The sequence below is a fragment of the Neohortaea acidophila genome, assembly GCF_010093505.1.
Source record: "Neohortaea acidophila strain CBS 113389 unplaced genomic scaffold BDY17scaffold_2, whole genome shotgun sequence".
Lineage (NCBI taxonomy): Eukaryota > Fungi > Ascomycota > Dothideomycetes > Mycosphaerellales > Teratosphaeriaceae > Neohortaea > Neohortaea acidophila.
In genome coordinates this window covers 1,308,534-1,333,286 of record NW_022985511.1, presented here as the reverse complement: position 1 = coordinate 1,333,286, position 24,753 = coordinate 1,308,534, and the positions used below count along the sequence as shown (strand labels likewise).

Here is a 24,753-nt window from a genome sequence, read left to right as displayed (position 1 = left end):
AAGTGGGCCGTGCGCAATCTTCGCACTTTAAATTTTCATTCCACCTTCTCCATCCTCTTTTCCTCTCCGTCTGCTCATACCAACGTACAAGCTACGTACCTGAGTAATTTTCACAGTAAGAACCCCCATCCATCACCCCGCCATCGCCAGCACCATCGACTAACCCACCCGCCGCAGTCACCGTACTTCCAAGCCAACTTTCAGAACCACCACCGTTCAAACAACCACAAACACCGCCAACATGGGGTATGCATCTACGGGCATCGCCTCCATCAACATCACGCAAGAGCAGGCACTGACAACACCCACAGTAAAGAGAAGACTCATATCAACGTCGTCGTTATCGGCCACGTCGACTCCGGCAAGTCGACTACCACCGGCCGTAAGCATTCCCCCACCATCCCTCCCTCCACACCAGACCCTCACTCACACTCATCTCAGACTTGATCTACAAGTGCGGTGGTATCGACAAGCGTACCATTGAGAAGTTCGAGAAGGTCAGTGACACACTTTTCCATATTACTTCACCTCCTCCCGAAAAGTTTTTGGCTCTTCAATTTTTGGAGGGGCAAAAATTTGGCGGGGTCTGGGGCGTGCGAAATCTTGCACTTGGCCGCTTTCGGGCGCGCGTTGGGCAGCGAAATTGCATCCCTCTCCAACATCACCCCTCCACTCCAACCACTTCCACCATATCTCCTTGGGCAGCCGTCTGGCATTTCTCGTCTCCATTCCTCATCCACTTCAACCACCCCTTGACACCCACTGACATGCCTCACAGGAAGCCGCCGAGTTGGGCAAGGGCTCCTTCAAGTACGCATGGGTGCTCGACAAGCTCAAGGCCGAGCGTGAGCGTGGTATCACCATTGATATCGCCCTCTGGAAGTTCGAGACCCCTAAGTACTACGTGACTGTTATCGACGCCCCCGGACATCGTGATTTCATCAAGAACATGATCACTGGTACCTCCCAGGCCGACTGCGCCATTCTCATCATTGCCGCCGGCACTGGTGAGTTCGAGGCCGGTATCTCCAAGGATGGCCAGACTCGTGAGCACGCCCTGCTCGCCTACACCCTCGGTGTCAAGCAGCTCATCTGCGCCATCAACAAGATGGACACTGCCAAGTGGTCTGAGGAGCGCTTCAACGAAATCATCAAGGAGACGTCCAACTTCATCAAGAAGGTCGGCTACAACCCCAAGACCGTCCCCTTTGTGCCCATCTCCGGCTTCAACGGCGACAACATGATCGACGCCTCCCCCAACTGCCCGTGGTACAAGGGCTGGGAGAAGGAGACCAAGACCAAGAGCACCGGCAAGACCCTGCTCGAGGCCATCGACGCCATCGACCCCCCGTCGCGTCCCTCCGACAAGCCCCTCCGCCTGCCCCTCCAGGATGTCTACAAGATCGGCGGTATTGGCACGGTACCTGTCGGCCGTGTGGAGACTGGTATCATCAAGGCCGGCATGGTCGTCACCTTCGCCCCCGCTGGTGTCACCACCGAAGTCAAGTCCGTCGAGATGCACCACGAGCAGCTTACCGAGGGCACCCCGGGTGACAACGTCGGCTTCAACGTCAAGAACGTCTCCGTCAAGGAGATCCGTCGTGGCAACGTCGCCGGTGACACCAAAAACGATCCGCCCAAGGGCTGCGACTCCTTCAACGCCCAGGTCATCGTCCTCAACCACCCCGGTCAGATCGGTGCCGGCTACGCGCCCGTCCTCGACTGCCACACCGCCCACATTGCCTGCAAGTTCTCCGAGCTCCTCGAGAAGATTGACCGTCGTACCGGCAAGTCCATCGAGTCCGGCCCCAAGTTCGTCAAGTCTGGTGATGCCGCCATCGTCAAGATGATTCCCTCCAAGCCCATGTGCGTCGAGGCCTTCACCGACTACCCCCCTCTCGGCCGCTTCGCCGTCCGTGACATGCGTCAAACCGTCGCTGTGGGCGTGATTAAGTCAGTTGCCAAGTCGGCAGCGGGCGCCGGAAAGGTCACTAAGGTGAGTTCAATCGTTTCATCCAATAGTGAGACCAAGCTTTTGCTAACTTTACTTTCTCCAGGCCGCTGTCAAGGCTGGTGCCAAGAAATAAGCGATTGGTGGAAATTGATGGAGAGTAGAAGTAGCAGTAGACGATGGAATGCATTGCGGGTGTTCTGCTTTTGCGTGAGTGACTTGCGTGTGTTTTAGATAACCCATGCAATGCAACTCGTCCGGGTACTCGATTTTTCCACTTTGTCATCGCCAGTCACCGTCGGCGGGCTCGCTCTCCCCGTCGCCGCCCGCTCGTAATCTCAAGGTGAGAACGTTCTCCGTGCCCTCGTGCCTAGAGGAGGGAGTGGGATCGATCCATTCGGGCGAAGCGCCTGGAATACATCAAGCATTGTCAAATCTACGCTCCGTCTCTTTGAGACACGCGTCTTCCGCATAAGACACGGTTGATGGGTACATTCTCCCCGTCTCCATCCATCCGTCGCGCGTCTTGTACATGCTTTGCGTGGGCTCATAGTTTGAGGAGGATGAGGTGAGATGTGTCTATTTCGACGGAGAAGATGGAATACGTTCGATATCGTTTGGCATTCTGTTTACGGCCTAATGACATTGTGCGGGAATGAAGTTGATGGCTGGGAAATACGATCTCCGTATTGCTGCTCTCTTGTCGCACGATTCTGGAGATGTTTTGCGTGCGTTTATGGGCTGAGAAGGGTGTGGAACGGGGGCGGTTTAGATGCTGTCCGATTGTGTTCTATTAGCAACTGGATCACCGGGGAACTAGCAGGTCGCGCTGGCAGAATAGATCCTTCGGAGAGGGAGAAAGAGGGTAGATCAATGTCCTTGCAGGTGAGGGGAAGCTCTCTGCTGGCGACAGGCATGTCACTTCCATGTCGTGACGACCTTCCTCCTGCTCGAAGTTTCCAACCTTGTCCTCGTGGTGGATGGCATAGAGCGCCCGTCTGCCTCATCCCATCGCCACAGGTGGGCTTGAGGATGGTGTGAGGGAGCAGAGCGTGTTCTTCAGATTGGGCGGAGAGGTTGGGATCGATCCATCTGAGCGGAGCTGGTTGTATTCGATCCTGTAGATTCTGCAAGAGGTGCTTGGCCATCTGTATCTTCTCATGGGCATAGACGGGTTAGGGAGAGTGGTACTCAGGCGTAGAGCGAGCGCTTCAGGCTGGGCAGTGAGGTCGGGATCGATCCATTTAGACCCAGTCCAACCGTATTCCATTCTGCACTTTTCCAAAGGGACGCCTGACCATCTGCCGCATCTCGTGGGCACAGACGGGCAAGCAGGGCGGTACTAGGGAGCAGATAATGGTTTCAGGCCGATGAAGGTGGTTGAGATCGATCTAGCTGGCGGAGGTGGTCGTGTCTGATACTGTAGGCTTCTCACAAGAGGTGCATGGCCATATGCCTCGTCTCATGATACCGGCCGGACGAAAGGGCGGAACTGGGGAGTAGAGTGGGTTCTTCAGACTGGGTAAAAAGGCAGGGATCGATCCATTTGAGCGTAGTGTGGTCGTGTTCAACGTCGTAGATGGTTGATGTCTTGCTAGGCCATCTGCCTCATCTCACTTCGCGGACCTATGATCAACGTTGTGTTGAGGAGGTCGAGGGTGTGAAAGAGTAGTGGGGGGGGCTGGGACTGTCGCTGATGGCGGCAACTCAGCATTGGCAGAGCTCCATCGATCCCTTGAAGATACTCCCAGTGCGATGCTCAGCGAAATATTCATCGGCCCAGTAAGCGTGTCACTATCATCCTATCTCGTTATCAGGTAGCTGTCATCAAAGCGGACACCACGACATACCTACTTCGTCTCCGCCGAGCTGTCGCCTGTTCATCTCCAAGGGCTCGTGCGTGGTATGGCATCGACCGTGGTGGTGGGAGGGCGGATGGCGTTGTTCGAATAACGTGGATGATGCCCATAATCCGTTTTGCTGGCGAAGAGGGTAATGATCGCAGGCCCCGGGCTTTCTGGTGTGGTGCCAGATGATCTCGATACCTTGGATTTTGCGTCGAGTCGCAAGGCTGAGATGAATTAGCTTGCCTCGCAAGCCCATCAGCACTGCCTTTCACTCGTGCAGATCGTCCCGGCCGTTCTCGACCACGTTTGATCTGCGTGTCGTGGAGCTGGTGGGGATTGGACGGACTTTGTGCGTAACAGATGCGCTGGGATCGAACGCTTTAGACGCTGTCCATTCTTCTTCGAAAGCGTGCTTCGCTTTCGGTGCCGCGCTTGGGTTTGCCGCTTCTCGGAGTATAAGAAAGGTGTGAGGGGGTGGCATGACTTTCCATGTCGGCCGAAGAAATACAGTTTAAGAGAGAAGGTATCAATGGCCAATGGTATTTGCTTGCCATGCTGAGGAGAGGTTGGAGGAGACGATGCGCTTTTGCTGGAAGATACGGCGGTAGATACACTCCTTTTCCACAACCTTCAAATCCACGTATACCTATCCCATTCACAATTTCTGCCGTTTACTCGAGGTCGTGTCATCGCTTTCTGGCCATATCAGCCAATGTCCACCCCAACCACTGTTGCCCCAGATCGAACGCACAGACTTACTACTTCAGCAAGTACTTGGCCGCATGCTCCACATGATCGCTCGCAAACGTGGAGATGAAGAAGTAGCTATGGTCGTAGCCGTCGCGGTAATTCACCTTCACCCCTTTCCCGGCCGCCTTGGCCGCCTTCTCAAAGTTCTCCGGCAGCAGCTGCTTCTGCTTGTAAAAGTTGTCGCCCGTCCCCACATCGATGAGGATGTCGGTGTTGTCGGGATACTTGGCCAGCAGCTCGGTGGCATCGTGCTCCGCCCACTTGTCCTTCTTGTCCTCCCCAAAGTAGCCCGAGAAGGCCTTCTCGCCCCACGGGCAGTTGGAGGGATTGCAAATCGGCGCAAACGCCGACACGCTCTTGTACTTGCCGGGGTTCTTCAGGAAGAGCGTCAACGCCCCGTGCCCGCCCATGCTGTGGCCCGTAATGCTGACGCGATTGCCGTCCAGCTCCTTGAAGTGTCCGAACAATGCAGCCGGCAGCTCGTCGGTAATGTAGCTGTACATTTTGTACCCCTTGCTCCACGGCTCCTTCGTAGCATCAACATAGAACCCCGCCCCACTCCCAAAATCATAACTCTCATCTTCCCCCTCAATCTTGAGCCCACGGGGCGAGGTATCCGGAAACACGACCGCAATCCCCTTCTCCGCCGCTTTGGCCTGGAAGAAGCCCTTCTCCGCGCCGTTGTCACCTGTGCACGTTAAGCCGGCAAGGTAGAAGAGGACGGGTACGGGCTTGGAGGCGGAGGCGGAGCCCGGGAGGAAGAGGTTGAGGTTCATTTCGCAGTTTGTGCTCTTGGCTTGGTGCGAGAGTTTGAGCAGTTTGCCGCCGAAGTCGGCGATGGTGCCTTTGGTTTCGAATGACATTTTGGCGAGGAGGCGGGTGGTTGTGCGAAAGATTGTGTTGGCCAGTGTTGGGGGAGGCAATGGGAGAGATAATGTAGAGGGAAGTCGATCGCTGTGGTGGGGGTTTTGAGGAAGTTGAGGATGAATTCATGGGTGATCTCATTGCGGGGCCGAAATACTGGGGAAATGGGGTAAAGATCGCCCATGAGGCAGCTCCCGGGAATGGTTAATGAATGAGGAAAGCATTGGAATAAGAGTCACGGGCCGGGGATGGAAAATGCATCGAAGAGATCTGCCAGAACGGCCGACAAGAAGCGCCGGATGCGAGAGTTTTACCCAAACTGCCAGCCTTGCCTGTCGAATGGTCTCTCCTCACTTTCAATCCACGAGGACCAGCGGGACGCAAGCTCAGGCAGTGGACAGAGAGGATTGTATAGACGAGATCTGCCTCGCCAGCGGCGACAGAAGATAGGAAAACAGCCAGCGCGAGGTTCACTTGTCGATGCATACTCAGGAAAGTATCTCTGCATACCGATAGACGATACTCTCTCCCCTATCGGATCCTGCGCGACCGACTCCACTGATTACTCCTCCCCCTCTTCTTCCCCTTCTTCTGCACCGGAGTAGCATCCTCATCGTCTTCCTCCGCCCCAGCCTCCACAAGCCCCTTCGCCCTCGTCGCATGTCTCTTCCCACTGCCAGCACCACTCGCACCCGCATCTCCAGCCCCCACAACACCCAGCTCCGTAAGCGTGACTTCATCCATATCAGACAGCTCCTCCGACATGGCGCGCAGCACCTCGCGGCCCGTGTAGCGCTCTTCGTGCACCGTCGTGCCTTCGAGGTCGAAAGGCTTGAGGTACCAGGGGATGCCGCCGTGGGCGAAGACGTCTGCGGCGTCGGTGGAGAGGGGAGGAGAGATCGGCGCCTCTGTCAGATTCCGAGACGATGCGCGCGCAGGTGTCGACTTCTTCTTGGTGTTGCTGGCAATGGTGCCGTTCTTGCCCGCGACCTTGAGATGGATGACTTCCTCGTCCGCGTCGTCGGCGTCTTCCATTTCGACATCTTCGTCTTCGAGCGATGCACCAGCAGCAGCAGAGACATCCGAAGCAGAGCGCCGTTTCGCCCCCTTCTTCACAGGACTCTCATCGCCATCCGGAGGATTGCTCACCCCAGCAAAGATACCCATCGAATCGAGCTTGCGCAGCTCCTCCTCCCGCTCCTTGCCTTTGAGATCCGCTTCCTTCCTCATCGCCTCCTCCAGCGGGTCCTTAACGGCGCGGAGGATGCGCTTGGCCAGCTTCTTGATCTCCTTCTGTTCTGCCGTCAGGGTTTGATGGTGTGCCGAGGTTCGCGATTCGTTCAGCTGGTCGCGCATCGTCTCGAGATCCGGGTCGGCCACGGCGTCAGAGGCGAGACGTTTCCCGACCACTCGCGTAAGCTCTTGCGAAAAGTCCGAGACGGAGGTGAAGAAGCGCTCGCGCACTTGCTGCGCAAGCTCTTCGAAGCCTTCTTTGAAGTAGAGCGTCTTTTCATCCAACCTGACAAGCACATTAGTATAAGCACATCCGATTTGGTGTAAGCGCAAGACTTACTTCCTGGCCTTCTGCATAATCGGTACCAGCAGCGCCGGAATGGGAAAATAAACAGTGTCGACCAGCTCTCTCAGCACGTCGACCTCCCGCAACCGCAAGCTCTCGCGCTCCCTCGTCTGAGCGCACAGTTGAGTCAGATGGCGCATTTCTTCCTGCAGCATCTCTGCAAATTCGATCCGTCGAAGCAATCTCGGGCGGCCCGCGGCGCCCATACTCGCAAAGCTCCGTCTCGTAATCTCCATGCTGGAAAACGTCTCCAGCTGCAGCTGCAGGCGCTTGAGCAGTGCCGCGCCCCGGCGAGCCTCGCGCTTGAGGGTCCAATATCGGCACGCCTTCTCCACAAACTCCTTACGCTTCCGGACGGAGAAGCGGGCGAGACTCGCCTCAACAGTGTTGAAGACGACCGCGGGAATGACGGGCGCGCCGGAGGGTAGACGCCAATTCATCTTCGTCGTTGGCTGGCGCCGCTTCTTCGTGACTGCGATTGTGTCGTCCTGCTGGTCCTCGATGAACAGTCCTCCGTCGGGTGGAGGCGGGGCGCCGAGCTCAAGCGCCGCACTCTGGCTGTCGGCCCACTTGCGGTCCTTCATCGCGTGCTTGTACCATCGCTTTGCTTCCACAATCGCATGATCCGTGTCGTGCGTTCGCCTCCAATCCGGGGGAACATGTTTGTCGCAGAAAGCCTTGAGCGCCGACTGATCAATACCTTGCTGATGCGGAGACTTCATCTTCAGAAACAGCTTCGCCTTACGGGCACAAGTAACGTGGAAAGCCTGGTAGCAATTCTTGTTTCCGCATTGAATGCACGCGCCCATCTTCTGGTTGCAAATGTAGCAGTGCAGCTTCCATCTGCTTTTGGGGACTTTGTCGATGTCGGTAATCGGCTCCATGAACGTGATGTTGGCGATGGTGATCTCCGGAATCCAGATGGCACATAACAGATGGCTCCAGCGCAGCGTGCTAGTCTGCTTGAACGCTCCGTCTACATTCGGGCAGAAGATGCATGTCGGCGTGCCTCGTCCAATCTCTTTGCATTTTCTGCAGAACCATTGTCCTTCGGGAATGAAGGGAACGCCGTAGCATTCTTGGTGAACGGCCAGGTCGCAACCATCACAAAAGATGATGGCATTGGCATTCTCGCAATCTCCGTCGTCGCAAATGGCGCATTTGCTATCTGGCTCATCGCCCGCCGGGTTGGGATCGCCGTTAACGGCCGCCTGCGAGCTCGAACGCGGCCTATGCATTTGAGCGTGCCGGGGCTGTGCTTTCGGGATGCGTTTCTCCAGCGCGTGGTATTCCTTTTCGATTTGAGTCATGGTGATCTCAAAGACCGACGGCTTGATGGCTTCCAGGCTTTCCGTCTTGCGCTGCTCGTTGATTTCCTCCAGCCATGCCACGTCCTGTTCATCCATGTCGTATTCCACTCGTCCAACCACTTGAACACCGGCGATGACTTCGGCCGGACCATCGCTTTCCAGTCTCAGTGACACCTCTGCTTCGTCCTCAACTTGGTTGGCCTCGTTGTACCTGACCAACGCTTTGCCGGGCAACTCAAACCGATCACTCTCCTGGTAGCCAATGTTTGCCATTCCGCGATCGACGTAGTTGATCTTGTTCTCTTTCTGGTCTTCCTCGTACTGGAGGAAATGGTTGAATTGTCGAAACGAGGGCTTGGGAAGGTTGAGTCGCTCTTTCGGGTTGTGTGTTGGTAGGGGCATGATGCGTGGCGCGGGTGGAGAGCCCAGGCCATGGAGCATCGATTCTGGTCGACGTGGCGGTCGTCCTGGCTTGCGTTTAACAGGCGTCACGATGTTCTCGGCGGGCTCGACGGCGGTATCAGCGTCCGTCATCTCAACGTCGCCGTTTGGCAATCCTTTGCTGTCGTTCAATGTGATTTTGAGATCCTTCTTCGTAGTCCTGCCGTCCACCTCATCTGCGGTGAATATTGGCAGGCCGATGTAGAATTCGAGGTTCTCGTGGAACTCGGTGTACGACTTCTCCTCTCCTATCCTGATGTCAGCATACTAACAAACTGCAGCCGGTGCTGCAAAGACACTTACGCGGCTTGTAATCGCTAGCTTGACTGGCCGCCGCAGCGGCAGCAGCATTGCTGTATCTCATTCGAGGCGTAGCAGGCTGGCGCCCATGTCTACCAGACCGATCACGTCTTGGGCGACCAACGGGTGCTGACCGCCTTGCAGGAGCTGTATTGCCGTCGTCGCCCAGCATCTGGTTCGCTTGTGCCAAGTCCAGTGTGTCTGCTCTCTCCAGTGCATGCGCGTCTGTATCTCCAGAATCCTCCTCGGCGTCCACCTCATTCGTGACCTGCTCCTTCTCCGCCCCTGCTGATCGCCCCCTTCCTCCTCTCAAAGGGACTTCACTGACGTACCTGCGCTTCTTCCGCGGCGGCTCTTCCAGTGCCACGTGCACTTGAATGGAGTCGGAGCGGCGTGAGCGGCCGGGCGGGTGAACCGCCATCGGAGCTGGGTTGGAGGTGGAGGTCTTTCGAGTGGTTGGACGGGGATGCTTTCGGCGAGCTGCTGTGTCACATACGATGTGCAAGCAGTTGCGATCGCATCATGTCATGACCAGCCAATGCGCTGCATCACGTTCGTCACTTCCGGTATGGCGTGAAGGGTGTGTTTAGCTTGGAGGTTCTCACCCGTTGATGTCAGCGCGCCGGTCCTACGCGCTGCCGTTGGTGTAACGCGGGATTCACTTCGGCCTGTCCCGTGCGGCGGGCTTAAGTAAGCAACTTCACGGCCTCACTTCAAGTTGATCGTGGACGTCGACGACAAGAGGTTTTGACTCGGTCGACAATAAACGACTGAGGTCAAAGGCTTCCATGGAACAAAGAGAAGATGCTCCTCCTTCTACTTTGACTGCTACACCACAATTTCCAGCTCATGCGCCGTGGTGAGGGAATCACCTGCCTCTTTCCATCCATCTCAGAGATCGCTCACTTCCATGTCTCCGCTGCGCTCGACCCATATTCTGGCCTTATTTAGCTGATTTTGCGGCTGTTCATGGACAGAGCCTCCTTCAGGATGTGCACAAGCCTTTGGACCGCGTCCAACTCTTTGCGATGGTCTGGCGAATATACGGCGAAGTGCATCTCGCTCTGGCCCGAACGGACTGTCCGTGATCATCTACGGTTTGTGCTTAACTACCGCAGTCGCTTCAGCTACAGTTAGACCGCGTTCATATCGCTCTCAGTTGTCGTTCACTTTGCTGAGACGTCGTTCACTTCGCTGAATTTTGTCGTTCACTTTGCTCTCAGTTGTTGTTCACTTTGCTGCTTTCACTTGTCGCTCACTTTGCTGCCCTCACTTTGTCCTCACTCTGCTCTCACTCTGCTCTCACTCTGCTCTCACTCTGCTCTCACTCTGCTCTCACTCTGCTCTCACTCTGCTCTCACTTTTCCTATACTTTTTGCTCGCTTTGCCGTTCACCCCGCATCCTCTCGCGTGTGTCCTCTCACATACCACTCCTTCGCTCACTTCGCCTTCACTTGACGTTCACTTCGCGTCCTCTCACGTGCAGCCCTCTCACATGTCACCCTTTCGCTCACTTCGCCCTCATTTGCCGTTCACTTCGCGTCCTCTAACATGTGCCCTCTCACATGTCACTCCATCACTTCATTTAGCACCACTTTATCACAATTCTTCTTTTCCCTCCCTGCTCTCTCCTTTACACCCACTCTGCACATCCTCCCCTCACCTGGTGCCATCGAACGTACCTTCCCTCTCTCTTTCATGCTGAACACAGCTTCCCTCTGCTATCTTCTACATAGCTGTGACTTTCCACAACACCAACGTCTCTTCCCTCTCCCGCTCCGCATCACTACACCACCATGGCAGCTCTAGGCTTAGACCTGAACCAGCAAGACCTTATAGCCAACGGCTGGGACGACATTGCGACCTCAATCCACGGGGAGCAGATGAGAGTGGAGGCAGACGGACGCAAACCTCTTCAATTCGTCTATCTTCGGACCGAGCCCGACAAAGGCAAAGTGCGCAAGGGCAAGTCCCAAACAGCCACGACAAACATCACTTACGACCCGGTCGAAGACCGCCCCGCGGGCATGACTATCACCAAACTTCCAGACCCAAGAGAGCTCGTCGAGGGTGACGAAACGTACCGATACCTCGAAGTAGGCATCATCATCGGCAATCAGCCTGACAAGTACACCCCCACAGGCCAGCCTCGTGACAAGAAAAGAGAGAGCGATAGGGCTGCCAGGGGTCCCTTGCGCCGTGATCCGACTGCAATGCGTGTGTTCATACCAGAGACGGAGTCAGTTGCTCCTCAAGCGAGGTTCTACGTCGGCGTCAGGCCCGTCAATGGACACCTGCTCCCACGTGTCATCCCCAACACGAACATCTTCTTCTATCAGGAATTCCGACACGGCTTCACCGCGAAGATGACCCTCAGGGAACAGAAAAGGGTCGTTCTCACGAGGATTCGGGAGCAGGCGGCTAGGGACAAGACAGGAGCAGCTGTCAACGATGACATGGGGGCCGATGACGACGACTCAGAACTACAGCCCTCGAAGGAAGGTCAACCCGGTCCAAACTTCGGTCATACCCTCCAGAGCTTCTGTAACTACGATGAAAACTTCTCCAAGGAGGAAGCGATGCACTTGGTGGAGGCATTCGGGGTATGTTTATGCGTATCGCGCGAGTACTTTGCACAACCAACACTAATCCTTATGCAGCTTGCTGATTCTACGGACGACAAGAACGCGATGCTCAGAGTGCTCGCTATCCACGATGAGATATGTGCCAACGGCTTGGGCTACCTGATTCCATACAAGTCCGCCAGATTCTTCATCAGAACTTGCATCAGGATGCTCCCAATCGACCGGGTTGAAAGCGACACCCTTCCAGCTATTCAACTCGCACTGGGAGTGCTTGCGGACTTCAACAAGGAGAACGCCAATCGTTAGGTGGGGGGAACCCGAGCGAGACTGAGTACTCAAGACTATGCATGATGTCTGATATTGGGGGGTGGGGCGTTTGATCAATTGTGTTTCGCTATTCGGGGGCTTGTCTTACTTTGGCTCATCTCATCTTGACTTCAACTTCTTCTCAAACTGCCTCCAAAAGGTTCGACAAGTCGTATGCATGTTCAATCCGTCCACCCACCACTCTCCAAAACTGTCCTCCACCTCGACGTCCACTTTTGCTACCCTCTCCTCTCTCTTCAGGCCGCAGAGCGCGCAGGCGTGTGAGGCAGTGATTCCCCCTTCACCAGCCTTCACCACCCTTACAGCCATCTGCTCCACAATCTCCGGCACAGCAGGCAATTTCGGCAAGCCTGGGGCGGCGGAAGCAGCAGAGACAGCCGTGCGCACCTTGCCGACTTGATTCCTCCATAATCGCACCACATCCACGACTTCGCGATCCTCTTTCGCCACCTCCCCCTTATCAATCCCCGCCAACTTCATCCCGCCTTTCCCGCCCGCGGCCGCAGGTCCAATCCGCATACTCTGCGAAAGGAACCTGTCTCGCTTCCACCGGGATTTCCGCCCGGCGATGATGTGCGCCATCACGGTGCACCGGCCCAGATATGCCTTGAGGAATTGATGGCTGGCGGGGTGGGCGAGGAGCATTTGCTTTTGTTTGAGATCCATTTTGCCGAGGGCGGTGAAGAGGGATTCGTCTGCTTCTGCCATGAGGGAGGGGAAGAGGGAGATGAGGACTGCGGGTGGGGGAATGTTGGTTGGGGGTGGGAGGGCTTCTTCTGCTTTTGGGATGGGGTTGTTGGGGGGTATGATGGGACTCGTGGGTGCTGCGGGTTCGAAGTCGTCCCAGGGGTTGTCTTCCATGTCTGCGTAGTTTGGGGTAGGACGCTTTTGTGGGGGACTTTGTGTCGGAGCTGATGTTCTGATGTAATGTTCCTCGTGTGATCCGTTGACTGGTTCGTCTTCCAGTGCAAGTAAATCTAACGGTGGCATTGTAATTGGCGCAGAAGATCGTCCAGCCTCTGACTCAGTAGCAACCGCCTTGGAGGTTTCGTTATTCCCCGACTCAAAACCACCAAAGTCGTCGTCGTCGTCGTCGTCGTCGTCGTCGTCGTCGTCGTCGTCGTCGTCGTCGTCGTCGTCGTCGTCGTCTTCTTCGCTGACATCGTCCGCATCAAAAAGCACATTCGGATCTCTCGGAGTAACACGGCCACTCTGCTTCGAAGTCCTGCCAGAATTTACATATACGACAGCTTCTCGCCTGCTTGGAGAAGGTGCGACAGGCGCGGCAGACCTCTGGCCCGTCGACTGCGACACCGGACTCCTCCTCGCAAGTTCGGCTTCCTGTTCCGCAATGATGCGCTTGGAATACGCCATTGCGGCTTCCGGGTTGGTGGCGAGATCGCCCAAGTCGTCGGCACCGGCATCATAGTCGTCGCCCTCGGCTTCGAACAGTAAGTCCATGTTGCCGGCGAATGGATGCTGGCCGACCTTCTGCTTTGCATTTTGCTTAGGCGGCGGTGGCTTCGGGGCTGTAGTTCTTTTGGGTGCGGCTTTGGGTGGAAATGATGCCTTTCGTGCAAGTTGAGCGGGTTTGGATGGAACTGGGGAAGTTGGAACGTTCGGTTTGGATACCGGAGCAGAAGATGCCGGTGCAGAGGCATCTTCGAAGTCGCCAAAATCGTCGTCATCCTCCGCCGGCTCCGGTGTCTGCGAATGACTCGGTTGTGGCCATGGAGAAGTCTGCTGGCCACCCACAGGAGCATTTCCAAAAGTCCCTCCGACCGAAGGTGAGCTCTGCCGCGCACTATGGTGTTGATCGGGAGCGCTGTTTTCTCCAAGAAAGGACGAGAATAGATCCTGAGACATATTGCTGCTCTTGGCTGTTGCGGACGCTCACGCACAACCTGCGGAAGTCGCCCTCATCCAGGAAGTATTATCGTGGACCAGAATCAAATCGTGAAGCGGGTTCTGCTACGATCGCTCTACGTAGTACGTGCGTCATTCGTATTCCTGGATGCATGTCGCAGCGAGATACCGTCAGCAGTTTGAAGGCGAAGTCGCAACACCACGACTTATGGCACTCCCACGGGCTCGAGGCAGCATGAACGACTTGCCCATATGCGCTGACGGGGCACCATCAACATGGCCTCACAGCCCAATCTAATCGCTGATACCGTGCTCAACACCTTTCGTCGCCTCCCAAAGAGATTCAAGCCCAGAAATGACGGTTTACGGCGGGAATGGGTTCCTCTTGCAGGCATTGTGCTGAAGAGAGGTAAAACGATTGGACGTGAAACTACATCTCATCGACTAATGGAAACGTAATAGACAAGATCGATAACGAAGACAGCAATCAATCGCAAGAATGCGTGGCTCTTGCAACAGGCATGAAATGCCATCCGCACGCCAAACTACCTTCTTTCCACGGCTGCGTGCTGCACGACTGGCACGCCGAGATCCTCGCCATCCGCGCATTCAACCGCTTCCTCGTTGATGAATGTGCGGACCTCGCAGCCGGCACGCTAGGCAAGGGGAGTAAATGGCTGCAATGGCGACGCGATGCTCGGCAGCAGCAACCATTCGAATTGCAGCCGAATGTGTCCATCCACATGTACTGCTCTGAAGCCCCGTGCGGCGACGCATCGATGGAGCTTACAATGGCGAAGCAAGAAGACGCCACGCCGTGGGAGTCCAACGACGCAACTGAGGTGTCTAATTCAGATGAAGAATTGCTCGGAAGAGGCCACTTCTCCCGCCTAGGCCGCGTGCGACGCAAACCCAGCAGACCTGATGCTCCGCCGACTCTTAGCAAAAGCTGCAGCGACAAACTCGCTCTGAAACAATGTACGGGTCTGCTCTCCGCTCTCACTGCGCAGCTGGTCAGACCGGAGGACGTGTATCTCCGCACTCTCACCCTGCCTGCGAGCGAGTACGTGCCTGCTGCATGCGAGCGGGCGTTTGGGAAGACGGGGCGAATGGCGCCACTTGTTGCGAATGCAGGAGTGCAAGACCGGTGGAAGGCTTCGGGCCTTAGCTTTCGCCCTTTTCTAGTGGATGTGACGGATAGAGAGTTTGAGTTCTCGAGGCGGGATCTAATGGCTCAGGATGGCGAGGCTGATGAGCCGGTGGCATCGAATCGCTCATGCTTGTATACACCTCGGCAGAACGAAGTGTTGATCAACGGTGTGTTGGAGGGCCGGAAGCTGCACGACCCGAAAGGTGCAAGCCTGGCTTCTAGACGGAGCATGTGGGCTTCTGCTCATGAGGTCGCGAGGATGGTTGGCTCACCTGCGGCATCTTCTCTATTGGAGAGATGTCAATACAAGGATTTGAAGGCGAGTGAGACTTTGGAAGACCGTGAGCGAGTGAAGAGTGATGCGAGGAGACTTGCGCTGAGAGGATGGGTGAAGAATGACGGCGACGAGGATTGGTTTTTGGAGGCAGAGCCTTCCTAAGGATTCCAACATGTGGGATCCCAGAGTATCATGTTTCTCTATTCATGATTTGCGGAGTGAATCATCCGTGTTATTGCAGAGCCCGCCACGGCCAATCTCGAGTATGTCGTAAGTCGGTGCCGTTACCACCATCCACGCTCAGTCGCAGGAGGGCGTTATATCTGGCACATCGAGCAGCCATGCGGTGCCGTGTAGTCGTCCAAAACCTATCCCCAGTGGACATCTCCTCATCCCGCCTTACCCTTCCTCCTGCTCTCCCTCGCCTCCTTCTTCATCGCCTTCTCCTCCCGCATGCGATGATGAATCCTCAGCTCCATATGATGCTGATCTCTCAAACTCTTCAACTCCCTCTCCAAGCCCTCATTCTTTTCGCGCGCACGCCTCCGCGCCCCCAATCTCTCCCTCAGCAATTCCAGATTCTCCCCTACCTCTTTCTGCAGTGCCCGTTGCAATTGCGCCGTAGTCTGTAGACTCGAATGCCGCGTGAAGAAGTCTTCGGGGAAGGTGTCGAGGTCGGGATCGAGGCCTGGCCCGCCTTCGTAGTAGCCTGCGGGGTGGGTGAGGGAGACGCCGGGGAGGAAGGAAGGGTGCGTGCGCCGCGGGTCGGAGAGGGGGAGGGGAAGGTCTGATTCCGGGATAGAGGGGAGGGATACGTTGGAGTCGAGTTCGGGATTTGGGGTTACGCGGATGTTGGCTGCTGTGGTGGGTGGTTCGGTGGAGTCTAGCACGGCGGCGATGAGGGCGTCCTCGAACTCCGCGCTGTACTTCAGGTCGTGCGGGACGTAGGAGGCGTATGAGGAGGCTGGCGCGCTCTCCGCTGCGCTGTCGGGGTGAGAGGGCGCGGTGGTGGTCATCGTTCGTTCATGGTTGGTGTTTTTGGACGTGTGAGGTGCCGATGAATCGCGAAGCACAGCTCCGCTTTGGAGGTGAAGTTCAAGTCACGTGCGGAGCCTTGTCACCTCATCTCGCAAAGAGCAACTCATACGCTGCAAATAGTGGGCGATAGCAGACAGAGCCTCTGCAGGAACCTCAAAACTGAGACGACTAAGGAAGAATTACTACCTGCCCCTCGATGGAAACAAAGCTTTCGCTGTATGTGAGACGGTTACATCGAAGAATGAGTGGTATACCGCAAAATACCTATCCGATGGCTAGCTTGCACACGACTGTACATCGGACGACGGCGGGCTCCCTTTCTGACGGCGGTGAGATTCTTCTCGGCAGCGAGCTCAGTGCCAGAGGAAGTGGTGAGCTCCGTACTCAGCAGTGAGCTTGGCCAGGGCGGAGGAGGGTCAGCACGTTTGGCAGCCATTGTATTGAGTTGAGAATCTTGTGGACTGGGACACGATTCAAGTGATTGGAATTGGAATTAAGATTGCGCGAATCAAACGGAGAGGATATTGCGTCTAGATCACCTCGTTTTCCGCGCCGTGGCAGTCTCGAGGCCGTCGATAATCTCCTTGCCATAGACGTACATCATGTACAGGGGGAAGACAAGCCATGCGCCGCTGGGAGAGTAGTCAGTATCGAGTCCAATAGTTAGGAGTGTGAAGAAAGTACTCACTTGGGAATGATCCACAAGAAGAGCAAAGCCGCAGGGCTGTTGTGCCCGATGTTGTCAAACCCTGCCACAAACATTAGAACAATCATCATCAACCCATCCAGGACCAAGGAAACTCACCAGAAAAGGCCTCATTCAACCAATACAACACCGTCTTCCAAAACGTCAACGACGCCGTCGAGAAGCCCACCAGCACAGCCCAAGCCGCCAACCGCCCATAAAGAGTCCTCCTCTCCGCCAGCGCCCCCAAACCAACCTCACTCAACGCCCCCTTGGCCGGCGCCCCACTCCCCTGCTTCCGCTCCGCCTTCCCATACGCAAACACGACGTACAGATAGACGAGGTACACCGCCGTCTCGAGCGCGTTGACGGTGCCCTGCGCGGCCGTCCAGCCGGAGCGCGCCTCGAACGCTTTGAAGCCATACACGTGGTCTACGCGCCCGTACAGGTCGTACGGTGTCCAGAGGGGTTTGTGCAGGAAGCCGCCGGGCATGCTGTAGGGGCGCAGCAGGACGTAGCCTGTGTCCCAGATGACGAGGGGGAGGCTGATGGCGAGCCAGATGAGGGTGAGGTTGGAGGGGGTGTGGGCCCAGGTGGCGCTGCTCCTCGTGGAGGTGGTGGTGACTTGGCGGGTTTTTGTCGGGGACGGGGGAGGGGAGGTGGAGGCTGCGGTGTGGTTGGAGGTGCGCGTTGCTCGTTTGCGCGGGGAGCTGGTGGTCGTGGGCGCTGGGGAGGCGGTGGCATTCTCGTCGAAGTCGACGGGGTGGTTGCGGGTGGCGACCATGTTTGCGACGCGGATTGTGTGGTGTAGAGGGATGCGCGGGGTGTTGGGGGATAGGTGTTGGCAATGCGCCTGAGTGGTGGAGGGGGGAGAATGCGGAGAGGGAGATGAGATGAGGCGGAGACAAAGGCGGAGGCGGGCAGGAACCTGACGACTCGAGCCTTGGGATTTAGACTTTCCCGCTTCCCAGCCTCCTCGCCGGCCTCGTGCTTGCATGCTACGCTGCCGATCGACGATGTGAGACAAGCGTGTGAATGGATTAGAGGGAATGGGATTTGCGACGGTGTCATGTGTACGCCAATCAGATGCGGTTGTTCTCCATTTCTTGTTCGTCGCTCTACTCGATCACTACAAGGCAAGCTCACGTGACCAAGTCAGCCTTTCGCCATGTCATCCGTTACAGGCAGGGTGAAAGGATGGTCTATCCATCAGCTCCGCTGGTACCAACTCCAGATGTTCAGCCCAACCTTCGTCCCACTCGTCACGGGCATGCCAGCATGAATCGTCTCTTCATACCCTCTCCCATCCGCATCAAAATTCATCCAAAACACCGCATTGCCCTTCTTCGCCTTGAACGTGACGCCCTCGTCCCCATCTCCACCACACTCGACAAACCGACACCACCGCTCATCCGTGGGCATTTGCAGTTTTGGAAAATGCGTCTACCATTCAGTCAGCGTCACCACCTCGAATCAAGAACTCAACGCAACTCACCCCTCCGCCCGTACACTCATCCCCGACGTAAACCATGAATGTACTCGCTCTCCTTGACCACTTGCTCCCACTCGCCCAGTCGTAATGATACGAGTAGTGGCCGCTGGTATTATAACGCTGCGTCCACAGGCGCTCGATGTACGTATCGCGCGGCCAACCTTGGAACGCGAGCGCCCGCTGCTCCACACACTGCACCACTTCGTCTCTCTCAATGAGCGCCTTTTCCGACTTGCGCACGCTGTCGTCTTGGGTTTCCACGCCGGCGTTGAACACGGTCGACGCTTGCCATTTGTTGGCACTGCAGATAGTTTAGCAGGAGGCAAAGCAATCCGTTGGTGATAGACTTGTACTCACCTGATGTCTATGAGATGCTGCGCTTCATCGTTCGTCAAAAAGCCCTCGATGTACACTACTAGCGGCTTCGTGTCGAGCAGATGGACGGCAAAGTCATGCGTAGCACACTTCAATCCTGGATCGGGGTGCACGAGCGATTCCACTTTTGCCCGCGCTGCTGGCACATTCTGCTCGCTGTCGCCCGTCGATTTGAAGATGCTGAAGGGCAGGCCGGGGGCGCCGACGATGATGTAGAGGACTATTGAGATGACAGCCACTTCGATGATGGTGCGCCATCGGAAGGGTTGGTTGTTCGACATATTGCAGGCATGCTTGGTTCGGAGTGGAAGAGTGGCGGAGGGAGAAGATGGATGAAGAGGGCTCCGCTTTTCTTTGAGGTGCGACTTCATCTCCATTCTTCACATTATCGAGCATTCAAAAGACAGATATAATCTACGAAGATTACCCCCCTGCTGCTCGAATTTGTACAGAGTGTGTGAGGATTCCATCACCTGCTTCCTCGCATTTGCGCTCGGGAAAGTTGCGGTGGCATTCGATCCGCATCCGCGACTACTCAGGCTCAGGGCATCTCTAACGCAAGCCTCTTGCCGTCACCTGGACACTTTTACACATATCATCTCGCCGTTGAGTTGCCTCACGAGACGTACTGCACTATACTGCTACCTCTCAAACACGCTTAACGCACACAAGGCCCTCCTGGTCTTGCACAACGTCGACGCCAATTCTGGCTCTGTCCCTTCCAAGTTGCACCAGGCTCGTTCGACGTTCTTCGACCAACAACGCCGCCTCTCCAAGCTATCGCCTCTGACTTCAAGCAACTGGTGAACCACGACTGTCGAACGATGTGGGTTGGCGTGATGCGATCACGAAGACTGAGTCTGTTACGACGGGACTCTTGACCGAATGTGGCTCGAGGGATGACAAGACCCATCAGACGCTCGTCGAGAACATGAGCGACTCCTGACCAACCATCGTTCTAGTGATCGACGGCCAAGTCAGGTTTGTAGCGACCCACCGGTCACGGCTCCTGCTGGGGCGGTAGCGGGGCAGCGGCGGCGCGCGGTGAGGGAGGGCGGGGCCCGGTTGATGAAGCTGCTGTGGCCTGCAGCAGCTGCTGTTATAGATGCATGGAGCGGCGCCGTCTGCTTCTTCTCCTGGTTTCCTCCGCGCACCTGCGCATCCGTCGGGGCTACCATAACCGCCTAGCCATTGGTAGCTCAAAGAGCCTCTTGCCATCATCCGTGAGGCAAGCCATGTGGGAATGACCGAATCTGTCGTCTTCTGAGAGAGTCTCTCTATCGGGAAGGTTCAGACCCAAAAATTGCATGGGGCCGCTGAGAAGGTTGAGAAACAGGCGTGGATTGCCCAATGACAGGCGACAGCTGCGGGCTGCATCACTTCTCAACACGGATATGCCGAAACCAGGGAAGGAGACAGGACGGAGAAAAAGCATTCCCACCGATACAGACCCGAGACACACGCCGGCATCCATCTCCAGTTACAATAATGGCCTGCTCAACAAGTGTGCGCGTGTTGCGGAAAATTGCTGGCCGCTTTCCCTAGATGCATTGCCTCGATACGTACGAACGCGGGATCTCGTATTCTGCGCGACAGTTGAGCCGCGTGTGGTGGGGTGGCGTGAGAGTGCAAACGCGTGTAATTAACAGATAGCGAGATTGTGCTGTCGGCTGCATCTGTCGCCCACTTTCAACGCCGTCCAAACACGGACGTGGTCACTGCGCGGAGCATGTGAAGAGCTACCGCATCGAGCAGTTGAGCACATTTCTCCTGATGATGATGTGACGGACTCGCGGCGCAAGGCTGGCTGATGTTTCGGAGGCAAAAGTATGCGGGCAGGGACGTGTCTCCGTGTGAACTAGGAGGGCAGATCGCACGATCGCCCGGCCCTTGCTGTCTTTTCAGTATATCTCTCAGCACATCTCTGCACGATTCGGTCATTGAACCAGTCGATCTCGGGACAGCCCAACGCTCAAGGCCACTTCTAGGCGACGGCGCGAAGATCTGGATATTGTACAGCGGCGCGGGGGGCAGGGACAGACAGCACGCACATGGAGCCAATGCACGTTCCCGGTGGGTGGCAGCTTGGCACGGGGCAGTCAAGCATTGACAGCAGGCGTGGCGTGGGGAGAGACTCTAGACTCTTCATCATTTCAGCGGGCCGCGGGACGAAATGAACGCCTCACTCGCCACCAGCGCCCGCGCAAAGGGGCCGGAAATGAGACGGCGCTCACTACGTGCAAGCCACCAGCCGAATGCAGACGGATGTTCCGCTGCCGCGCCCGAATGCAGTTGGCACCGCGCGCTCTAGAGTCTGCCACACGGGAGCAACGACGATGAGGAGATGATGGGGTGTACTCAAATCATCGAGGGCGGTCGGCGAGGGCGAATGCGCGTGGCGTGTTGCCATTGCGCTGCTCGTACGCCGTCTCTACACCAGTGGCGCTCGAATCTGTTCACGTGTGCGTCTAGAAACTTGCCGAGCCCACTGCTGTCGCCGGGCACTGGTCGACAGAACGCGACAGATAATCACCGGCCGGGCCCCAAAGAACATCGAGGGCTGCTATACACAGGGCGATATACCCGCAGCCAACCACCGCGTCGATCAATAGCCCCGCACTGAATTAGGAAGTTGGGGGCTCTGCGCCGCCAGCCAATCAGCGACGCGACTAAAAGCTTAGCCAGGGGAAGGTTTTTTTGATAGACAGGAGATCCAACACCCCTGCACGTCGTCTGTTTCATTGTCCACCAAGACAGGCCGCCATGATTCATTCGGCCGTTTCGCGAACGAGGCGGCGAGAGCGCGCGCGCGCGCGTTCTGCCGTGTATACCAGCCCTCGAGTGCACCACATCCTACGCGGACTCGGACAACCCTCCCATGATCCTTCGGGACTTTTGCCCAAACATTGCCGGACCACTATTTCATCGTCATCGACAACAACAACAATGCTTAATTAGCCATGGCAAGCGATGCTTGATCGCTGGCGGCCACTACTGTGTACTCCGCGGACAGATCCAGGCACGGGGCGCGCACTATCTGAACCTAGTCTGATTAACCCCCAACGCTCAAGCGTCCGAGGGCATCGAGAGATTACAGAGCCAATCGCCGCGACTAGTGGAGCATAACGGCGAGTGTAATTTCGCATGGTCTTGCACCAAGCACGCACCTAGCCTCGCGCTCGACCTCCCCTCCCCCATGGCCCGCGACTCTCTTATAAACAATCCGCCGTCTGTACATCCTTTCTTTCCTTTCGTTCCCTCACATCACACATATCAATAATCTTGACTTCGGTCGTCCTCTCTTTCACCACTCTTTGCATCAGCAAACCCACACTCGTTACATTCCGTATTTCCAGTTTTACATTTCCCCCAATCTTCAACACCCCTCCAAACCCAACACCAAATCAACACCGTCAAAATGAAGTACGCCGTCGTCGCCGCCTCCCTCTTCGCCGCCGTGTTCGCCCAGGGTCCCGCCTACGGCAACCCTCAATCCTCTCCGGGTACGTCTGACCCAGCGTGGCCAGTGACCTTTGTCACCGTCACCGTGACCTCGTGCTCCGACGCTTATCCTGGTTGCTCCACAGCCTACACTCCCACCGAGCCGGCCTACACTCCCCAGAGCATCCCGCCCTACAACACCGGCTACACCCCGTCGGGTGGCGCGCCTAGCTACCCCACCGGCGGCTGGGGTGCGCCTTCCTACCCGACCAACACCGTAAGTCTTGCAGCCTCTCGACGCGCAACGAAGGTCAAAAACTAACACCCTCCCAGCCCTCTACCCCAGTCACCTCTCCCACCTGGGGCGCTCCTCAGTACCCGACCACCAGCCCCACCGGCTCCTGGTCCACCCCGGCCACCACCCCGTCCAACCCGGCCTACAGCACCTGGGGCACCACTCCCTCCGGCACCTGGGCCACCACTCCCTCCGGCACCACCCCGTCCGGCAGCTGGACCAAGACCCCCACGCAGCCCGCCTACTCCTCCTCCACCTGGACTCCTCCCACCGGTGCCGGCGAGAAGGTGCAGGCCGCCGGCCTCCTCATGGGCGCCGGCGCGCTCGTCGCCCTCTTCTTGTAAAAAGCTCCTCGCCTCAGTCATCCACCGCACCAGGGCCGCTTTCAGCAGCAGCAGCGGCGCGCTGCGCCTTTTGAAAAGGCGTCGGTCGTCGTCGCTGCTGCCGTGGGCGCGCCTTACGTTCGACCACTCCTAATGACTTTGGCTGCTTGGCACTTTTAGAGGCGTTCTCCCTTTTCTTACTATCCACCAATCTCTTTCCGAGGGGACGCGCGGCTGGGGAGGTAATTGCTTTAATCTGACTACCCTTTTTCGATTTTGATTTGTGTGTGAGGGTCGACGACAAGCGCGTCGATCGCGGAGTGGGGACGTGGAGAAGGCTGAGCATACACAAGGCTGGCCGGTTGGGCGGGGGCGGCGCGGTTCACGCTCTGGTTTTCGCTTTACGGGTTGCGGCAGCAATGACAAGACATACTTCTAGCTACACCGTACAGAGTGGATTGCACCGACCCTCTTCAGCTCCTGTTATTTCATCTTGCTTTGACCGTCGTTTTTCTGCACTGGAAATCGGCGGGTCGAAAGGCTTGTTATTTTATCCTCTTCTTCGTAGGCCTTTTTGGGGTATACCATTCACGGCCTAAACTATGTGCCATTTCTTCTTAGTTCTTAACGTCGTCGATCTTTTCGTGTATAAGAATGTAGGGTCGTTGGGTTGGTGCATCCTTCGGGTGTGGTAGGGGAATGCTTATCGGTGTGCCTATTGATCCCTCGTCGGACTTCGCTCTCGGTGTGCAGGGGTGAGTATCCACCTTGCTTACTGTATTGCCCGTATCAACGCCATGAACCCATAGTGCAGGACATGCTCGTGCTCGAGATATGTCATGTCCATTGCATTCGTAACTCGCGCGCAAACACTGAACAGTAGCCCAAACTTTGAAGTCCTAGAACTCACACCCCCCCGCGGCAACCAGCGGCCGCAGCGTGTGCTGACCAGCCAACTGAAAAGGATCAAAGCGATGACAAGCACGCATCAAGATCACCCCTTCTTTTCCTGCAGCTCCCACTCCTTCACAGCCTTCCCATATGCAGGTGGCGCAGCCCCATTATGTCCCTCCGTCCCGGCCTCTCCGCCAACGGGTCTCCTCTCAATCATCATCGGCGAAGGTGGCGACGCAACAGTAGTAGCAGGCGTCAACACTCCACTCCCCGCACCAGCATCTGCGAACCTCGAAACGGAAGACGAGCCCGGCACATCAGCCAGGATGCCATCGAGCGTCATCTCCACGTGCCGGCGGAACGCCATGAACGCCTCTGCTTGGTTGCCGCCGTCGCTCGCGGGCTCGATCTGCGACTTGATGACGCCGTCTTTGGCTGCGACGAGGCGGGCGACGATGCGGTTTTGGCTGGCGCCGCGGCGGGAGTAGAGGAGGCGGAAGTCGTGGTCGTGGATGTCGATGCTGCCGTTGTGGCCGATGACGGTGATGCAGGAGTCTGCGTGATGTCTTCGGATTAGCTGGAGTTTGGATTTGCGTTTTGTGCGTGATGTGCAGGAGCGTACAGATGAATTGTTCGCGGTCTTTGGGGTCTGCGAAGAACTTGTCGCGCCCGTTCCAGAGACTCGACAGTGAGCCGTCGTCGGGCTGACCCAGGTACGGCATGACCCGCTCGACCTTGTGGTAAGTCTTCATGGTGCTGGGTTGATTGCCCATCTGGACAGTAAATGAGACTGAATAGAAATGGCGATGATAGGGAAAGACAGGAAGCAGAGAGAAGGGAAACAGAAAGACAATGGCTGCCTACGTGAGATTATCCAACCTGCGGAACCTACGAGCTGAGTGAGTTTCAGCAGCCTTTCGGCCCAGCCGTCATCGCTGCGCCTCGCTCGCTCCTCGCCGGTCC

At 56.6% G+C, this 24,753-nt stretch overlaps 12 protein-coding genes across 12 annotated transcripts; 5 read left to right on the top strand and 7 right to left on the bottom strand.

The window, feature by feature from the left end:
• The first annotated feature begins 62 nt into the window (after nucleotides 1–62).
• BDY17DRAFT_291663 (elongation factor-1a) lies at nucleotides 63–2,286 on the top strand. The gene is made up of 6 exons (XM_033732699.1): nucleotides 63–115; nucleotides 178–246; nucleotides 312–382; nucleotides 442–497; nucleotides 779–1,996; nucleotides 2,058–2,286. The coding sequence occupies exons 2-6, from the start codon at nucleotides 242–244 to the stop codon at nucleotides 2,085–2,087; spliced, it is 1,380 nt and encodes a 459-aa protein (XP_033593101.1). The 5' UTR covers nucleotides 63–115; nucleotides 178–241; the 3' UTR covers nucleotides 2,088–2,286.
• Nucleotides 2,287–4,269: 1,983 nt separating this feature from the next.
• On the bottom strand, nucleotides 4,270–5,515 carry BDY17DRAFT_80838 (Alpha/Beta hydrolase protein). The gene is made up of 2 exons (XM_033738728.1): nucleotides 4,561–5,515; nucleotides 4,270–4,494 (listed from the first exon to the last, which is right to left on the bottom strand). Exons 1-2 carry the CDS (start codon nucleotides 5,409–5,411, stop codon nucleotides 4,485–4,487), a joined length of 861 nt encoding a protein of 286 aa, XP_033593100.1. The 5' UTR covers nucleotides 5,412–5,515; the 3' UTR covers nucleotides 4,270–4,484.
• Nucleotides 5,516–5,879: 364 nt separating this feature from the next.
• BDY17DRAFT_291656 (PHD-zinc-finger like domain-containing protein) lies at nucleotides 5,880–9,660 on the bottom strand. The gene is made up of 3 exons (XM_033732698.1): nucleotides 9,046–9,660; nucleotides 6,986–8,990; nucleotides 5,880–6,931 (listed from the first exon to the last, which is right to left on the bottom strand). Exons 1-3 carry the CDS (start codon nucleotides 9,461–9,463, stop codon nucleotides 5,944–5,946), a joined length of 3,411 nt encoding a protein of 1,136 aa, XP_033593099.1. The 5' UTR covers nucleotides 9,464–9,660; the 3' UTR covers nucleotides 5,880–5,943.
• Nucleotides 9,661–10,838: 1,178 nt separating this feature from the next.
• Nucleotides 10,839–11,933, top strand: BDY17DRAFT_321315 (uncharacterized protein; the record flags this gene model as incomplete). The annotated part of the gene is made up of 2 exons (XM_033736602.1): nucleotides 10,839–11,645; nucleotides 11,703–11,933. 2 exons carry the CDS (start codon nucleotides 10,839–10,841, stop codon nucleotides 11,931–11,933), a joined length of 1,038 nt encoding a protein of 345 aa, XP_033593098.1.
• BDY17DRAFT_291653 (uncharacterized protein) lies at nucleotides 11,591–13,055 on the bottom strand. Its single transcript, XM_033732697.1, has 2 exons — nucleotides 11,703–13,055; nucleotides 11,591–11,645 (listed from the first exon to the last, which is right to left on the bottom strand). The coding sequence occupies exon 1, from the start codon at nucleotides 12,942–12,944 to the stop codon at nucleotides 12,054–12,056; it is 891 nt and encodes a 296-aa protein (XP_033593097.1). The 5' UTR covers nucleotides 12,945–13,055; the 3' UTR covers nucleotides 11,591–11,645; nucleotides 11,703–12,053.
• Nucleotides 13,034–14,069, top strand: BDY17DRAFT_291652 (uncharacterized protein). The gene has a single exon (XM_033732696.1). It carries the CDS (start codon nucleotides 13,517–13,519, stop codon nucleotides 14,057–14,059), a length of 543 nt encoding a protein of 180 aa, XP_033593096.1. The 5' UTR covers nucleotides 13,034–13,516; the 3' UTR covers nucleotides 14,060–14,069.
• A 27-nt stretch (nucleotides 14,070–14,096) lies between these two features.
• On the top strand, nucleotides 14,097–15,409 carry BDY17DRAFT_321313 (adenosine deaminase/editase; the record flags this gene model as incomplete). Its single annotated transcript, XM_033736601.1, has 2 exons — nucleotides 14,097–14,229; nucleotides 14,283–15,409. 2 exons carry the CDS (start codon nucleotides 14,097–14,099, stop codon nucleotides 15,407–15,409), a joined length of 1,260 nt encoding a protein of 419 aa, XP_033593095.1.
• Nucleotides 15,410–15,522: 113 nt separating this feature from the next.
• On the bottom strand, nucleotides 15,523–16,484 carry BDY17DRAFT_80454 (uncharacterized protein). The gene has a single exon (XM_033738726.1). It carries the CDS (start codon nucleotides 16,261–16,263, stop codon nucleotides 15,637–15,639), a length of 627 nt encoding a protein of 208 aa, XP_033593094.1. The 5' UTR covers nucleotides 16,264–16,484; the 3' UTR covers nucleotides 15,523–15,636.
• A 34-nt stretch (nucleotides 16,485–16,518) lies between these two features.
• Nucleotides 16,519–17,988, bottom strand: BDY17DRAFT_291649 (uncharacterized protein). The gene is made up of 3 exons (XM_033732695.1): nucleotides 17,091–17,988; nucleotides 16,974–17,034; nucleotides 16,519–16,917 (listed from the first exon to the last, which is right to left on the bottom strand). The coding sequence occupies exons 1-3, from the start codon at nucleotides 17,965–17,967 to the stop codon at nucleotides 16,821–16,823; spliced, it is 1,035 nt and encodes a 344-aa protein (XP_033593093.1). The 5' UTR covers nucleotides 17,968–17,988; the 3' UTR covers nucleotides 16,519–16,820.
• Nucleotides 17,989–18,042: 54 nt separating this feature from the next.
• On the bottom strand, nucleotides 18,043–19,223 carry BDY17DRAFT_291646 (uncharacterized protein). Its single transcript, XM_033732694.1, has 3 exons — nucleotides 18,820–19,223; nucleotides 18,466–18,763; nucleotides 18,043–18,413 (listed from the first exon to the last, which is right to left on the bottom strand). The coding sequence occupies exons 1-3, from the start codon at nucleotides 19,212–19,214 to the stop codon at nucleotides 18,180–18,182; spliced, it is 927 nt and encodes a 308-aa protein (XP_033593092.1). The 5' UTR covers nucleotides 19,215–19,223; the 3' UTR covers nucleotides 18,043–18,179.
• A 3,032-nt stretch (nucleotides 19,224–22,255) lies between these two features.
• On the top strand, nucleotides 22,256–22,917 carry BDY17DRAFT_321309 (uncharacterized protein; the record flags this gene model as incomplete). Its single annotated transcript, XM_033736600.1, has 2 exons — nucleotides 22,256–22,555; nucleotides 22,612–22,917. 2 exons carry the CDS (start codon nucleotides 22,256–22,258, stop codon nucleotides 22,915–22,917), a joined length of 606 nt encoding a protein of 201 aa, XP_033593091.1.
• A 973-nt stretch (nucleotides 22,918–23,890) lies between these two features.
• On the bottom strand, nucleotides 23,891–24,542 carry BDY17DRAFT_321308 (uncharacterized protein; the record flags this gene model as incomplete). The annotated part of the gene is made up of 2 exons (XM_033736599.1): nucleotides 23,891–24,345; nucleotides 24,413–24,542. 2 exons carry the CDS (start codon nucleotides 24,540–24,542, stop codon nucleotides 23,891–23,893), a joined length of 585 nt encoding a protein of 194 aa, XP_033593090.1.
• Between the last annotated feature and the right edge of the window lie 211 nt (nucleotides 24,543–24,753).